We start from the raw sequence: 17260 nt of genomic DNA, 5'->3' as shown, positions 1-17260 counted from the left end.
CTCTCTCTCTCTCTCTCTCTCTCTCTCTCTCTCTCTCTCTCTCTCTCTCACACACACACACACACACACACACACACACATACACATCGCGTAGTGTAGTGGTTAGCACACTCGACTCACAATCGAGAGGGTCCGGGATCGAGTCCCGGAAAGCGGCGAGGCAAATGGGCAAGCCTCTTAATGTGTATAGCCCCTGTTCACCTAGCAGTAAATAGGTACGGGATGTAACTCGAGGGGTTGTGGCCTCGCTTTTCCGGTATGTGGAGTGTGTTGTGGTCTCAGTCCTACCCGAAGATCGGTCTATAAGCTTTGAGCTCGCTCCGTAATGGGGAAGACTCGCTGTGTGACCAGCAGACGACCGAGGTGAATTACACACACAGACACAGAGAAAGAGAGAGAGAGAGAGAGAGAGAGAGAGAGAGAGAGAGAGAGAGGGAGGGAGGAGGTACAGGATCGTTGTGTGTGTGTGTGTGTGTGTGTGTGTGTGTGTGTGTGTGTGTGTGTGTGTGTGTGTGTGTGTGTGTATGTATTAAGTTTTCAGCCATTCCTCTTGTTACATTACTGCGTTTGGCCACGAAGCACACAAAACACGGACACAACCATTGACAAACTGCTTAAGGAAACTCGTACGTACATCGAGTGTGAAGATGCTAAGGCTGTTTACCTGCTCATCTGTATACCTACCGGTGCATCACTACCTCTGTACTCGCCTAAATCGCCTTATGTCATTTTTATCATCACGCGTTTACCTATTGTGATTAAGTTGCGGTCGCCTTTTATGTTGCCTGTAGAAAATAATAAATCACGCTCACATACACCCACCCACACACACACACACACACACACACACACACACACACACACACACACACACACACACACACACACACACACACACACAGTAAACATGCTCTCTCAGTGTGGACTTGAGAATGAAGTTGACAATATCACTTCAAAAAAATATAATTATGTTCCCTGACAAGACTCTACTGTACGGCTAACCATCCCTTCTTCCTCAACCTGCAACCATAAACCCTCCTCTAGTCACTTTCCCCTGACCCTCCACCATAAGATCTTACAGTCCCTGCCACACACACACACATCCAGGCAGTCCTCATCCCGTTACGCAACAATTACCTAACCACACTTGAACCTGCCCCTGTATCTCAATTTAGAACTTTGCCATTGTTTATTTCGACTCATCCTCTCCCACTGGTTCCCTCTTCGAGCCTGCAGGGAACCGCCAAGGCACGCCCATCAGTGCTGCTGCTGACAAATTTTTAATGATGATACCAAAGCAAGGCCATATCCAAGTCTCCTCTCCTACCCTTTATATGTCCTAAAGAGCCTCGTAAGAGCCAAAACTTACGCTTTTATATGTTCTTCCTTTGTGTTTCTTTGTTTTTGTATTCTTCCTCCTCCTCCTCCTCCTCCTCCTCCTCCGTACCATAAATCGAGTATCCATTGAAAAAAATACTTAAATCAACTTGTTTTCTTTCGTGTACGTTGTTGTTATATATCATTATTGTTGCTGTTGCTGTTCTTGCTGTTGTTGTTGTTCTTGTTGTTATCATTATTTTTATTGTTTATTATCACTATTATTATTGTTATTTTTATTATTATTATTATTATTATTATTATTATTATTATTATTATTATTATTATTATTATTATTATTATTATTATTATTATTATTATTATTATTATTATTATTATTATTATTATTATTATTATTATTATTATTATTATTATTGTTATTATTATCATCATCATCATCATTGTGTATTGTTGTGAATATCATTATTCCTTATGTAGTAGATTGTTGGTTGAATTTTCGTCTGTCAAACTGGATGATTATAAAAGCAGTGTATTTGTATATAGTATAGTTATATATTTCCATGTACAATTTATACTGAAGTGTTTGTGTGTGTGTGTGTGTGTGTGTGTGTGTGTGTGTGTGTGTGTGTGTGTGTGTGTGTGTGTGTGTGTGTGTGTGTGTTGTGGTGCATGTGCATACACCTCCCTGAAAGATAGGACCCAATCAGATATCACATACATAAGAAGAGAATTCCGTGTGTTTAAGTATAGACGCACACCACGTCAGTAATTCCCTTGCTTTAATCTTTCAGTGGGATTTGATGGACTTTTTTTTCCACCTCTTCGGTGTTTTTGAATGCCCAGTTTAACTTTTTTTTTTTTTTTTTTTTACTTTTACTTTTCGAGCTTTTCGATGAGAAAGTATTTCATTAATACCAGAGATTACTCTTTTGTTCTCTCGAAGGATGAGGTTCACTTCTCTGGATAGCTTAGTGTATGAATTATGAATGGAAATCCTGACGTAAGAACATACGCAAATGAGGGAAGCTGCAAGAGGCACTCCTTGTATGAACAGTTGAACACACCTACCTCATTCCACCTATCATCTCCGTCCATAAATTTGTCTGATCTTTTAAAACTCCCTGTCATGTGTAAAGAGAACAGAAAGGTGTGACTGAATATACAAAGTGTGTGTGTGTGTGTGTGTGTGTGTGTGTGTGTGTGTGTGTGTGTGTGTGTGTGTGTGTGTGTGTGTGTGTGTGTGTGTGTGTGTGTGTGTGTGTGTGTGTGTGTGTGTGTGTGTGTGTGTGTGTGTGTGTGTGTGTGTGTGTGTGTGTGTGTGTGTGTGTGTGTGTGTGTGTGTGTGTGTGTGTGTGTGTGTGTGTGTGTGTGTGTGTGTGTGTGTGTGTGTGTGTGTGTGTGTGTGTGTGTGTGTGTGTGTGTGTGTGTGTGTGTGTGTGTGAATATATATATATATATATATATATATATATATATATATATATATATATATATATATATATATATATATATATATATATCGTGACCAATAGGAATAATGGTTATATTAACGTTATTGGGCAAGAAAATTATGTTAGGTTAGATTAATGTTGGGGTTCGACTAACATTAATGCACGGCCCATTAACGTTAAAGGCGGGTTCACACGTGCCAATTTGCGACTGAAATTGTATAGTTTCCGACTCATAATCGGAGCCCAGTGATTGCAGAAAGCAGTCGCAAAACAACACCAACATGTTGATCTTGCTAGTCGATTTGCGACTTTAGTTACGTCGTGACGTCACGGAGTAAGCTTTGAAACTGTGGTCTCCAGATATAGAGAAAAAAGACATCTGTGACCCCATGAATTAATTATACAGTAGAAAAACCTTGGGCAAATCGTCGTTCGACGAAATAGCTGCCACTCTACAAGAACTGTTTTCCTCTATGCAGGGTGAGGATTGAAGACTTGTCAGGATTTGATTTGATCGCAATTGTGCAGAATCTTCTTAAGATTAACAATTTCCTTATGACAAATTTAAACTAATTTAGAATGTGGTAGACACTCCTTCCTTTCCTTCTACTTAGCCAGGGACGTATCCACAGGTATTTTCTTTTCTGTTGACTCTTCCGGTACGCCAAAAGAAGAGCAACCCCCGCTTCAGCATCGTTACTGGAGGAAAAAATGGAAATTATTCCATTAGGCGCCGTAGCAGTTTAGGTCATGTGGCACTGCTAGGGTTAGCGGGAGAACGCTACATCTCCCACCAGGGAACTTGGTTTGGCAAGGATTCGAACACGAGCCGCCTTAACCAAGTACGCCACCCAGCTCTCAAATCTAGAGGAAGACATCTTGGCGGGTAGCTGTTTTAACGTTATGGGACACGATATATATATATATATATATATATATATATATATATATATATATATATATATATATATATATATATATATATATATATATATATATATATATATATATATATATATATATATATATATATATATATATATATATATACACACACACACACACACACACACACAGTTATGTATATAACCCGAACAGCGTTGTCATTGAGGCAATTTTTAATGTGATAAAGAAACGTGTTAACAGCATAAATGTTGTGTATCTCATTTCAAGATCGTCTGTTAAGCAAAAATAATCACGTAATTTGGCGTTTCTGATGTGATTAGAGGCATAAACATAACTGGTCACATTCACTCAGTGTTTACAGTGTTAATTAAGCTTTGTGTCAGATCACGACGTGGAATCACCTTAATCAAATTATTTAAATTACTGTTTGAAAATGAATAATTGTTTCCAGAGTACACACACACACACACACACACACACACACACACACACACACACACACACACACACACACACTTTGGCAGCTGAGGGGTTGAAGATATTCTTATGTATTATACATTACATCAGCATCTGCTGCCCTTCTTAATGTTCTGTGTCTCAGCACTGCCGCCCTGTGTTGCAGATTTCGAGTTGATTCCTTGCAACGGAGACGAGCCGCTGGTGAATCCTGCCACGGGACGCGACTTCTACTGCGGCAAAGGACCGGACACCGAAATCTGCACTCCGGGATCCTACTGCCACTGGACCCTCTCCTTCGCCAAATGCTGCCCACTGCACCAAGGTGAACAGCGTTACTTCTCGCCTGCCTCGGCAGGGCTGTTCCTTTGCTGACTTGGTATTCGTTACTTGATTTACTTATTATTATCATTATTTTTTATTATTATTTTTTTCTTTGTCCTGTTGCAAATCTACCGAAAACTTTATACTCTTCACCGTCTAACACAAGACAGTTTTGAGACTTATCAGTTATTTTATTTATACTCCACAGAGGAAAACGTGACGGAAGTGGCGCCATCCTGCAGAGAGGGACCCTACGGCTGCTGCCCGGACAGGAAGACGGAAGCCCTTGGCCCTAACTTCGCTGGCTGCCCTTCCATCTGCCAGTGTCACAAGGTGAGTGTTGTTAGCTTTGAATTTCAATGTTTTCCTCTCTTCTTCACTGTCAGGAGGCGTCAAGTAAGTTGTGAAGATAGAAAAAAAATTCATTGAACCTTTCGCGTGTCTCCTTCTGTGGTTACATGTGAGCAGATTGCAACATCATTTCAGCGATGTTCAGACCCTTTTTCTGATTGCCTCAGCCAATATGGACCCTAATGCTTCCTTCTTTTAACTCTTTATCGGACTCCAACCTTCTGCTACCTATGTACTACAGTTCTTTCCTTTTGGAAGAAATGGGATATGACCTCTTAATTCGGCGGTGCCACTCCTCTTCAATAATAGATGATATTTTTTAAACTCACACAATACGATTACATGTATACTGACATACTGATACCTCCAGTCCCTTAATTATCATGCTGCCGGACATTTCCAGCTGGGTGCTCACGACGCGGTGTGTGATCCTGTTACCAACCAGTGTCGCTGTAAGCCTGGAGTGGGTGGCACTAAGTGTGACCGCTGCGAGCCGGGCTTTTGGGGGCTACCCATGATACAGCACGGCAATACAGGATGCCTGCGTGAGTTTTTTCCTTTTTTTTTTTTTCAGTTACAGCACAACGGAAAGAGAAAAATTACATTAGCTGTGGAGTTGACAAATTTTACCTTTTGGCTCATCCAAGAAAGAACCACCTGTCACCTGATCGAATATGTAAAGACTTTCTTACTTGTTTATCACATATTATTGATGCCCATTGGTACATTTCAAAATGATGTTTTCAAGTTATTCACTGTAATAATGGAAGCCAAACATATGATTTAATTGATTGTTAATGCAAATTAGAAATATGATCTTAATTATATCTAGGAAGTATAATAGAAATACTGTATTGCTTTTCTTTAACTAAGCACTTAATGAGTGGTTTTTAGTTATGAATATATTATACTACCTACTGTAGCCTTGTTAAAATATCAAGAAACAAGAGATACCACTAGATATCACATGTCACAATTAATGGATCACATATTCAATGTGATTCCAAACCCACGTATTGTTTACCTACTATATAAAACAATTGGATGGTGGTTCCTGACAGCATGTGGTTGTTCGCTGTTCGGATCGGTGCGGGATGATTGCGAGCAGATGACGGGGCAGTGTGTGTGCAAGCCAGGCATCAGAGGAAAGAAGTGTAACATCTGTCCTGAAGGCCTTGTGTTGGGGCCAAAGGGATGCCGCACCCAGAGTGACACCTCTTTACCTGCCCGCACCTGCTCAGAGCTTGAGTGTTACTTCGGAGCCCGATGCCTCGAGCACCAGACACACGCAGAGTGCAAGGTTAGTGTACGGTTCAAAGCTACAGGGTACGTTTCTTTTATTCTCCCCACTATTCGCTTTAGTAATTCGTAGTTACATGCATTAAATAGTATGTCACTTCAGTGATCTCAGTAACCATCCTTCAGACCTCAGTATTCTCGGTGATGTCAGGATGTGCAAAGCAAACTTCGTGAAACACGCGAATTTGTTCCCTCGTCGTGCCAGGTTTGTCCGCATCATATTTTGCATAGATGTCAACCCTCCATACTCTGAGCAAGCAGATTGTGAGTTACCACAAAAAATAGAACATGTATGCAAAACCAACACTAGTGCCAAATTTTCCATTATATTACAGTAGGTAAAACAATTTGAAATATGTTTTTTGATGAACTTTCTAAGCTTTTCCAGTTAATCTGGTTCCTGTTTCGTAGCTACTTAAATTATTTATTATTTCAATAAACCACACAGTACTACACTTCAGTGGTGGATCCAAGATCAAAGTTTTTTTGGGGCTACCAGAATTCTTGTACCCCTTGAGATTGGTGGTGAGCATTATCAGTTGGTTCTTTTACTTGGCAGTCTTGATGACATATTTAAGTTATATGCAGAAATATTTTTATGAATAACTAATAAGAGCAGTGATAAATTATTAATATGACTTAAATTAGATAAGCTTTGCTCAATAAGAACAAATAAAAGCTTTTTTCAGAGAGCCTTGTTACATTACTGTTCTGTATACACCTGTTACTTTATACCATATATATATATATATATATATATATATATATATATATATATATATATATATATATATATATATATATATATATACACCTTTGCTCATAGTAAACAAAAATATGTGGTGGGCTTCAGCCCTTTCACTGCTTCACCCCCTCCCTGGATCCACCACTGCTACACTTCAAATTAAATGTGCTGCCTTGTAATTATTATGTGGGTAACAATCTTTGTTATGTAATTTTTTTTCCAGTGGAAAAAATAAGAATATTTTAGAGTTGAGTAAAAAACCATATATGTATTTGTAACCTCCCTAACTCACATCTTGAGTAAAACCGAAGTAACATGTGTTTTATTGAAAAAGAAAAAGATAACTATGTATATATAGTACGTACATAATTTATGTTACAGTATGCACACAAATAGTATGTGTAAGTAATGGAAGCCCTTAACCTCCCCTAGTGTGAAGCCCACTGCCCTGAGGACTCTTCATCTGCTCCTCCTGTGTGTGGTACTGATGGGGAGACATACCCTAGCGAGTGCCACCTTCGGCTCTTTGCTTGCCAATACCAAAAGGATGTGGTGGTGGATGCCTTGGGACCCTGCCTGTTACCAGGTAAGAGAGTCCTCAACAGTTGCCAAGTACATGCTCCTCTCCTTACTTGCTGGACACCTCACCATAGAAGATAGATGCAGTAATTTAATCTAAGCTTAGTTTCCCATAGCACTCAGATTAGATATTAACAAGCTAGCATAACTGCAAGATATGTATTGTTAAATATGTTAAGAAGAGGTTGATCCAGAAGGATGGAGAGGAGTGTGACTTAGTGGTTTGGGACAAGGATGGGGATAAGGGGAGGTGATACAAAAGAGAGAGGGAAGGAGGGGAGCACGCCTGTGTCTGTGTCGTGCCGCAAACACCTGCACCACGCCCTCTTAGCCTCGCTCTATTCTATTCTATGCACTCTTTTATCAATATATTGAACTGCCAGTGAGGTCATGGTCCTCAGGGAGCCTGGTGCTCCCTGCTGGCCAAGTCCTGCATCTGTTGTCTCCACTGATCCATCAGGAATGCCAGAGATATAAGCTTTTATTGAACAAGTGGGTCTTTCTTCATTGTACAATAATATTTTGTATTTATTTGGGATATTGTCTGTTGTATAGTGCTTCATTACCAAACTGAAAGAATGAGTTATGACTCTGTGTCTGGCATTTATCTTAAAATTGAATGATCAGTATTTTCACTGACTGTAATATTAGTCAGACTTTGCAGCACGCTAAATACATTGCATCAGATAACATTATTCTCTTTATATTAAATCGTTAATCTTCCATAAGCTGAAAGTATATTTTATCATTGATTATTACACAATGTTGACATTCTTCAAAGACATACTGCTAAATATGAGGCACCTTTCCTTTATCTAGACGAATGTAACCGTAACTTTCCTTCAAGAAAACACAAACCAGTCCATCACTGTCATTTGTAAAGCATTTCCACTTACTGCTCACTCTCATAAGCTTATGTTTACTTTTACTGCTCATCTTTCACCACAATATCTGGATGGTGAAGTGTTCTCAGATGTGGCAGTGGTGACACTGGTAAGATATTTCTTTGTGGTAACCTGTGTTGCACTCTTGTTTTGCCCAAGTGTTGTGAGCTACATATGTGATGCAGCACTAAACATGGGCCGCTTCTGACCCTGGAAGGATCAGCTTGGAATAAGTGCCATTGTTAAGGTCAAATTTATTTCTTCAGGAAGGATTATTTACTTAGGAATATTATATACATGTAATACAATAGAATTAGAACATTTTGGATCCCTCAGCTTATTTAAAAATGGCAAAATTTCCAAGAGGACTCTCACCTTCAAGGGATAGATCTTACTGTTGTGAAGAATAGGAAGTAGTAGTATATGAACCTTGTGGTGTGGGCCGGCATCCTCTTGGTGCCACTCTTAAGTGCTGACAACCTGACGTAGGCAACCAGTCTGATGGAGTGACCGAGTCTCCCCTGCGCCGGTCCACTGCCCCCTTGTCCACTGAGCCCCACCGGGCGGAGACAGCGAAAGCCACTCGCCACCTGCTGCACCCAGAGTATGTGGTGGGGGTGAGCAGTGGGTCCAGCACCCACAGCCTCTCAAACAGCATCTTTGGGGTGCCACCCACCCCTGTCACCATCGCTGCTTTCGGCCTCCTGGGCTCCATCTGTTACCGAGACAAGGACTGCTCTGTTTCCTACTCCCACTGCAAGTCCTCCATCTGCACCTGCCGATTGGGTTATACTCAGAGTGCAGACCGCCAGACCTGCGTAGGTAAGTGCCACTGCACCCCACCAGGTAAGCTGCACTGCATGCTCACCTGCACCTGCACTGTCCGTGTAGTGTACCACCTGTACTTCTTTCTGCAGTCAGTCTCATGTTTACATTTGTAGCCAGAATACTGTCATGTTCCATGTAGTGTTTCCTTAAGGCCAGGAAGATGTTAATATATTGTCACATATATGTGTTACTTAATGGAGACTGACTCGTCTTCTTTCCCTGCCCATTCCACAGTCAATACTCCAGGGAGGGAAGAGGCAAGTGGGGCCTGCAGCCAACGTCCCTGCCAGCGTGGGGGAATCTGCCGAGATCTGCCAGATGGAAGCTTTAGCTGTGATTGTCCATTAAGAGCCACAGGGCCTCAATGTGAGACTGAACTGCCACCACCATATGAGACCCCATCCTTTAGTGGCTCCTCATTCCTAGAGGTGAAGAAAATCAAAGCCTATAACAAAGTCCAGGTTGAATTAGAGTTCCGAACCTTCACAGACAGTGGAATCTTGCTGTACAGTCAACAACAGAGAGACGGCTCTGGGGATTTCCTTTCATTGGCACTCGTTGATGGTTTTGTTGAGTTTCGCTACAACCTAGGCTCAGGACCAGCTCTCATCCGTAGCCATGAGCGCATCCAGATGAAGCGCTTCCATAGGGTGAGTGCTTTTCTACCTTTGATATTTATAATGGAATATCAATTATGACCAGGAAAGATTTAATGTTTATTGATTCTACAAAATATTTTAACAAATCTTTTTGTTTTGCCATTAAGGTTACAAACCCAAAACTGTTAGAACATTTAGAGTACAACAGTAAAAGATACTGCTGTTGTTTTACTTCATCAATTATATGAGTGTAATTTTTATATTTACTATATTGATTTTCAGGAGAGGTGTAGGCATGTCCATCATGTAAAATACTCATGGTTTCTATAGTATAAACAGCAGTGGTTCACAAAATATTTTCAGTTACAATTAGTGAGATTCTGTGGCTCTGATGCTGCTCACAGAAAACATACAGCATCACAGCTACAACACAATTAAGAAACAGTTTTCTCACTTAACCTCCAAAAATGCTTTTTTTTTTTTTTTTTTTATGACTTTTGATTGGTTCTAAATCTTTAGATCTCATTATTTTCACTGTCCATTATAGATCGTTCTGTGTTACATGGTCTTAGGTAACAGTATATTGTAAAATTCAGCTTTATTACTGTGAAAGTCAAGAAAACAGTTTCAGTGCTTCTAGTAATATTGTTGACTAGTCAATCCTACTTGAACAATACTTGTGAAGTCTGGTGCAAGCAAATTAATTCTGTCCATATTGCAGGTGGTTGCCAAGAGGTACCAGCGTGACGGCATCCTTCAGCTGGATGATACAGAGGATTCAGTGGGCAAGGCTCCAGGAAACCTCAAGAGTCTGGATCTCAGAGGCTCAACCTATATTGGATATGTCCCAACTAATGAGAGAAGGTAACAATTTGGCATTTTTATTATTATTATTATTGTTATTATTATTATTATTATTATTATTATTATTATTATTATTAGAGCTCAAGATCAGGTTGTTATGGAAGTGAATCTGACAAGGAACATCGATAACTTTAAATGAAATAAATATATATTGAAATACAAGATAAAAAACAATCTTTTGGGAATATAAACCTCAAAGAATTACTACAGTTAACTCTCGATTAACCTGAGTTTGAGTAACGCAATTTCGATTAAATGCGTCTATATTTAAGGAGATACGAATAAATAGTGCGATTTATTCAATTTAATGTGGGTTAACTCAACTTGATGTCATGCACATCCACACTGCTTCTGTGGGGAATTGCACTGGGCCTGGGATCCAGGAAACTTAACAATGAGTGGAGTAGCTTCTGCCTGCAAAATGGTATCCAAGAACACATTGTTGCCATATGAGGTTGCCAGCAGGTTGCCGGTAAAACTATGGATATCATATATCTCATATGATATCTCAAATAGCTCGTATCAAAAAAAATTTCCATTGAGACGCATTGAAATGCCATTAATCCATTCCAGCCTCCCCAAAAAGAGCACCCGTATTTTTATTTTTTATTTTTTTATGTGTTTTCTGGTAAGAAAAAGGTATTTATAAATAATAATTATTGCACAGAAACATAATAAAACATAACAAAAGATAATATAAATAAATAAACTACTCTTATAAAGTCTATTTATCTAAGAGGGTGTATTCCATGGGACGTTACCCGCATTCCCAACCCTCCTTGGGACTGTCCATTAGCTGGAGTGTACTAATATAGTCACCCACAGAAGACTGGTGCTCCAATAGTCACAAAGAACTTGATAACGTTCCTATAAACATTATTCATTGAATAAGTGAAGTTTTAAGTAGGAGAGAGAGAATAGAGGTTGCAATGCCATAGCCATAGAATGAAGACCACTGGTCAAGAGCACTTTCCTTCACTACTCAATATGCAATATCCTTAAAACATAAAAGGATCTGTCTGCTATACAGCCATGTTGCATTTAGTATAATGTAAGGCCAGTGTAGAATATCAATTTTAGAGTTCTGTTATAGTGTTCAGTGTTCACCTTAGATTTAAAAATGAAAAATAATAGTAATACAGATGAATTCTTTGACTATCTTTTCTATTTTTCTTTTTTCCATATTCATAGAAAAAATAAATTTCTATTATCTATTTCAAATCAACATCAGAGTGTGGGAGAATGCAGGAACAGCTGAAGGCCTTGTGGGATGTTTGCGCTCTGTCAGAATCAATGGTCGACCTTTGGATTTGGTGTGGCCAGGGTCACCTCACGTGATGAGGGCCGAGCATGTGGGCGAGTGTTCTGCCTCACCATGTGTCTCCCTCCCGTGTCTCAACCAGGGCTCCTGCAGACCCACTGATGACGGTCACTTCAAATGTCTTTGTATCCAAGGTTTCACAGGTTAGTGCTTTTATATATATATATATATATATATATATATATATATATATATATATATATATATATATATATATATATATATATATATATATATATATATATATATATGCACTCTCATAATGAATTGGAAGAGAACTATAATCATGCAATAAAAATCCATATTTGATCATTCTTAGGTATGGAAAAATAAATTACATTGTACTTTTTTAGAAACATTGAGTTGTGGAGGTTTTCTTTAAAGTTATTAAGATGGTTATTTTTAGTATTATGACTTGTTTCATGCTAATATTTTAATGTTATTTTAAAAACCAAATTATTCTGTATTATTGTCAATTTGTATACTGTACATGCCAAGAGTATAAACATGCATCTGCAATCTTGTTCTGTTCAGGTGATAGATGTGAAGTGAGGCTGGATCCCTGTGAGAGTCAGCCTTGTCTAGCAGGAGCAACTTGTGTCACCTTGCCCACTGAGGGATTCCTGTGCAAGTGTCCCCCTGGTAGAACCGGCACATTGTGTGACCAAAGTGAGTCGCTGTCATCCACTAGTTTGGGTGTTTTGTGCATACACTCGACCCTCGTTTATCAAGACTTCCTTTATCTGAATTCAGTTGATCCAGACAATGTCCAGATAATAATTTAATAGTTTGAGTCCAGACAACCAACACATTAATTCAAACAACTCATACACTTCCAGATAAAGCCAATAGATGGTGGTGCCACTGTGGTAGGTCGTTGTAAACAAGTCCGGCCTACGCTAATGAACACTGTGTATTGTCCAGTATCAGTGAGCAAGTTTGTGCATTTTTCAGTACCTTAGAACTCTTAATTATGTCTCCCAAGGAAGTTAGGTGCACGTAAGTGGCCCTGGCTATGATTTAAAAGCTGGAATTAATAAGAAAGTTAGAGAAAAGAGCTAGAGTTGCAAGTGTTTGTGAGGAGTATGGTGTAGCCAAGCAAACTCTGTTGGACATTAGTAAATCAGAAGATAAACTGGTAGAATATTCTGCCAAACACTGTGAGAATGCATCATCAAGTGAAAGGGATAAAGTCCACCAAGAAAAAATGTAAGAAGTGGAAAAGATGCTGCTTTAGATGTCGCCATTATGAAGCAGTATGTGTAGCAGCTAGAAAGCCGGCACAGAAACTGATATAGAGAATTTTAGGGGGAACAATGCATGTGTAGTTGTGGTGATTCCACAATCGACACAAGCTTTTTAATGCTACTGTGCAGGGTGAAGCTTGTGATGCAGACGTTGCCAGCATCGCGTGACACGGCTGTATTTTGTGGTAGTATACTCACTGTACTTCACGTCTATGAAGATTTTTCTTTAGCGTGCTCAGTTACTAGTTAGGTTAGTTGTAGTGTTAGATTAACTTAGATTATTTGTTTTGGTTAAGTTGGTCAGGGAAACCAATATAGACTAAATTTTGGAGTTTCTTAAAATGTCTAAGAAGACAAACAGTAACTATATTTGGCAAACAAAGGACCCATTTGTGTTATCTGGACTTCTTTTTATCCGGGCCAGTACCTGCACCATTTAGTCTGGAAAAACGAGGGTTGAGTTTATATACTTTAGTTAAAAAGTAGAAACTCGGAGCTACATTTTTCTGTTCCTGTCTCTATATCTATATTTATCCATTTGTCTTCATTCTTCCATAAGTTGATGTATGTACTCTTCTTTTTATACTTGTCTCTATCATGTCTCCTAACTTATTTCAATTATACAGTATTTGTCATAAGCTGGTTTGTGTCCAATGCTAGAGGCTTGAAGAAAGTAACAGCCTTCTGGACCACCTAGAGCAGGAGTTCTCAACCATTCTTGATAGGAACCTCCTGAATTATAAGACCATCTACCTGAACCCTTAGTAATGTGACATCGAAGAGAATGTTGATATAGTGACTGACACTAACTCGGTATGCAATGGTACTGCAAAAAATAATATTAGATCAGCCATCTATGTATCCATGGAATGTTGATTTAATGACTGACACTAACTCAGTATGCAATGATACTGCAAAGGATATTATATTATTAGATCAGCCATCAAAGTATCCCTGAAATTCTTCTTGTGAATGAACCTCTAGGTGCTTGCAAACCTCAGGTTGAGAACTGAGAACCCCTGACCTAAATCATCATTTTAAGTTCAGGCAAATCATTTTCTGAACTGCCTTGATCAGTGCTTGACTTGTTCTGGATAATGCCAAGTGATCAGTTATTTCTCCAACTGGTTTATCTGCTTCCATGATGCTCATGATCTGCACAATAGTCTCAGATGAATACTTTTTCATTTTAGTATTGTTCACAAACAGAAATAATCAGGCACAATAATATGCCAGGATACACAAAAAGTTGCTGCAGGTCACTACTCTCCAACACGCCCCAGGGCTGTGAGTCACTGGCACAAAGCTGAGGCATGCGGTGATGTCGTGGCAGGGGCTGATGCTTGTGGTTATAATGATTTACTCTCAAGAAGACTGCTTTTTTCACCATAAGTAGTGGATTCCTCAGCCAGGAGGTCCAATTCTTATGATAAGTACTGTATATTTCAGTGAGGAGTTGTAATTTTCTTTTTGTATCGTTCAAAGATTATCTTCCTTTTGGCAGCTCTTTTTGCATCCTCTCAAAAGTTCAGCCTGTTTTTTATTCCTGCACTGAAAGATTTTGGTGTATTTGTGCATTTATGAGTGAAGGTAAACTAAGAAGATATACATTGAACAATGTGGAGAGGATGATGGAATCATTACAAAGAAATTTATTTCAAACCAGTTAGAATGTTCAGTATGTAGCTACTTGGAAATTTACATCTTTGAAATTGTCATCAGAATGATATCTATTCAACTTGTTCTTGGTAAACTGTTCTGCATCTCACTCTAATTTTACTTATTTTCCCAGTGGACAAAACATTACGTGAGGTAGTGATCCCAGACTTTGATGGGGATGCCTACCTTGAACTGCCCACACTGGAGAATGTGGGTCACTCCCTGGTGCTAGAGCTGTGGTTCCTTACACGCTCTCCTGACGGGGTCCTCCTCTACAATGGACAGATGGGTGGTGGAGGAGACTTCATCGCTCTCAACCTTCGCAATGGACATGTTGAGTTCTCCTACAATCTGGGCTCTGGCCTTGCAACTCTTGTGTGAGTGCTATTGTGTTTGAATTTCCTTTCTCTTTACATTCTCCAGTAATGTTTAAATGGTATTTTTATGCAATTTTTAGATATGTTGCATTTAGTCTTTCGTTTAGTCAAGAGTGCTGTTGTACCTTACTATAGGGAGCAGGGTTTGTTTAGAGCTTGATGGTGGAGGACCAGCATTATGCTCTTTGTGAAGTACTATTTGTCCAGTTTTCCATTAAAATATCACTGGGCTCAAAAAAACTCATTCATTGTCAAGAAGATATTGTAAAGTCAATTTAAAACAAAAAAAGTTCAATCATATAAAACACTTTATAATCACTGTAAATAATATTTTCACAGTTTATGCTTAGAAACACTGCACCCTTCAGGAGTGTCTGGTGTTTACCACTTCCATGCTTTGTCAGTTGTTGGCTCAGGTTTTTAGTAAATGTGACACATTTAGATCGGCTTGTCACAGTAGAATCACCAATTATCATGTGTTGTTTCAGATTCAGGCTGAAGTAAGTAGTGGATCCACTGGTGTAGGTGGTAAACTGCAGGTCAGAGTGAGCAACATGAACAAGTACACTTTGTTCCTGAACTTACTCTGGCACAATTTAATTTATTACTTACCAGTATTATTATTTTGATCCACTTTCACGCTCCAGTGTGGACTCATGGTGGCTGGGGTCTTGAGACTGTCATGGGAATGCAGGATACAAGCTAAGAAAAATATTTCATTTCAAGATGACCACAACTGAATTTACCTTATTTACTCCAAAAAAAACTTGCCATCTAAATTTTATCAGAGCCTAGTTACAAAAAAAAAATAAGACAAATTGTCTTTTTTTTTTTCTGTTGCTAGTACTTTTTTATATTAGCAAGTCAGTCTATAATTGATCACTCTTGTCTCATCCTGACTATCTTAAGTCCACACCAGTCCTCAGTCACCACTTGTTCGAACTCCCAAATGCACTACAAAAAAGAGGAAACCATGAACATCTTTTCCTTGACTTTCATTCAAACATTTGCCAAGAGGACAAATAATGTTACTCCCAAAAAGCTGAATGCATTTATTTACTGTACCTGGTTTTCTTGTGCCTTTACACATATTTTGTCACCCCACAGCCCTTGTACATCACACACGAGATGAATGCTCATCCCTTCAAAAATATTTGTTTAGAATTATCTTATTTAGCTAATTATATTCCATTCCTAATTTTTCACACGTTTTGTGTTTGCATTTGGATATTGTTTGTTATCCTATTGTTTTATGCTTCTTCACATTGACCAGTAAAGAGCTTGACTGATGCCCATAAATGTCGTCTTGTCTGTGCTAAGGAATTTGCAGCTCCAGAGAAAGAGAGTATGCAAGATCTACCCTCAGATAAATCACTTTGTACCCTGTTCATATCCTTCCCATAGTTGTGAAACTTTTTACTCATAAACACACAATACAGTAATTTTGCTGCTGTCTGTAAAACTTGTTGCATTTATGAAAAATTGTGAAATAAGGATGAGTAAGATTATAAAGTATGAAACACATTATTTCAAGGTGTTACCTGTCATGTATCACAATCCTGAAGGACCAGAGTAATGTAAGAAGAAACCATTTACTGTAATTGTACCCTTCCCTCATCCCCTGCTTATAGGAGCCCTACCCGCATCCCCCTCAACACTTGGCATGTGGTGAGGGTACGCAGGAAAAAGAGAAGAGGCATCCTGAGGGTGAACCGTGGTCACCGAGTGATGGGGAAGAGTGGACCACGTCTTAAGGAGCTCAATCTTAACCAGCCACTTTACCTTGGAGGGCTTGAGTGAGTGAAATTAAAGCTCTGCATATATTTCTAATGAATGTACAGTACATCTCCAAACTTTTTATATATTCCTATATTTTTATTTTACAAAATAGGATATATGTATATCTGTCATTGTTTTATTACTTCCTGTAAATGTTGACTGCATTTTGTCAGATCTCTGCTTATGTTGGCATTCATTTCTGCTATTGGCCTCTGTTTGACAAGGTTCTTGGCAGATTTTTTATTAAATTAAT

At 39.0% G+C, this 17260-nt stretch overlaps 1 protein-coding gene across 9 annotated transcripts in view; it reads left to right on the top strand.

Annotated features, from left to right (window-relative positions):
- LOC123498954 (agrin-like) overlaps positions 1-17260 on the top strand; it is an 849095-nt gene that overhangs the window by 824585 nt on the left and 7250 nt on the right. For 7 of the 9 annotated variants that reach the window (XM_045246556.1, XM_045246559.1, XM_045246558.1 and 4 more), the window contains 13 exons: positions 4318-4476; positions 4684-4808; positions 5230-5371; positions 5888-6126; positions 7303-7456; positions 8823-9155; positions 9396-9811; positions 10482-10624; positions 11856-12088; positions 12480-12614; positions 14985-15228; positions 15717-15728; positions 16860-17024. In XM_045246556.1, coding sequence (XP_045102491.1) covers positions 4318-4476; positions 4684-4808; positions 5230-5371; positions 5888-6126; positions 7303-7456; positions 8823-9155; positions 9396-9811; positions 10482-10624; positions 11856-12088; positions 12480-12614; positions 14985-15228; positions 15717-15728; positions 16860-17024 — 2500 coding nt within the window. The remainder of the gene's footprint in view (positions 1-4317; positions 4477-4683; positions 4809-5229; positions 5372-5887; positions 6127-7302; positions 7457-8822; positions 9156-9395; positions 9812-10481; positions 10625-11855; positions 12089-12479; positions 12615-14984; positions 15229-15716; positions 15729-16859; positions 17025-17260) is intronic. The other 2 variants (XM_045246561.1, XM_045246555.1) reach the window with 2 other exon arrangements.

Source organism: Portunus trituberculatus, chromosome 48 (assembly GCF_017591435.1).
Source record: "Portunus trituberculatus isolate SZX2019 chromosome 48, ASM1759143v1, whole genome shotgun sequence".
Classification (NCBI taxonomy): domain Eukaryota; kingdom Metazoa; phylum Arthropoda; class Malacostraca; order Decapoda; family Portunidae; genus Portunus; species Portunus trituberculatus.
This window is presented reverse-complemented; position numbering and strand designations above follow the sequence as displayed.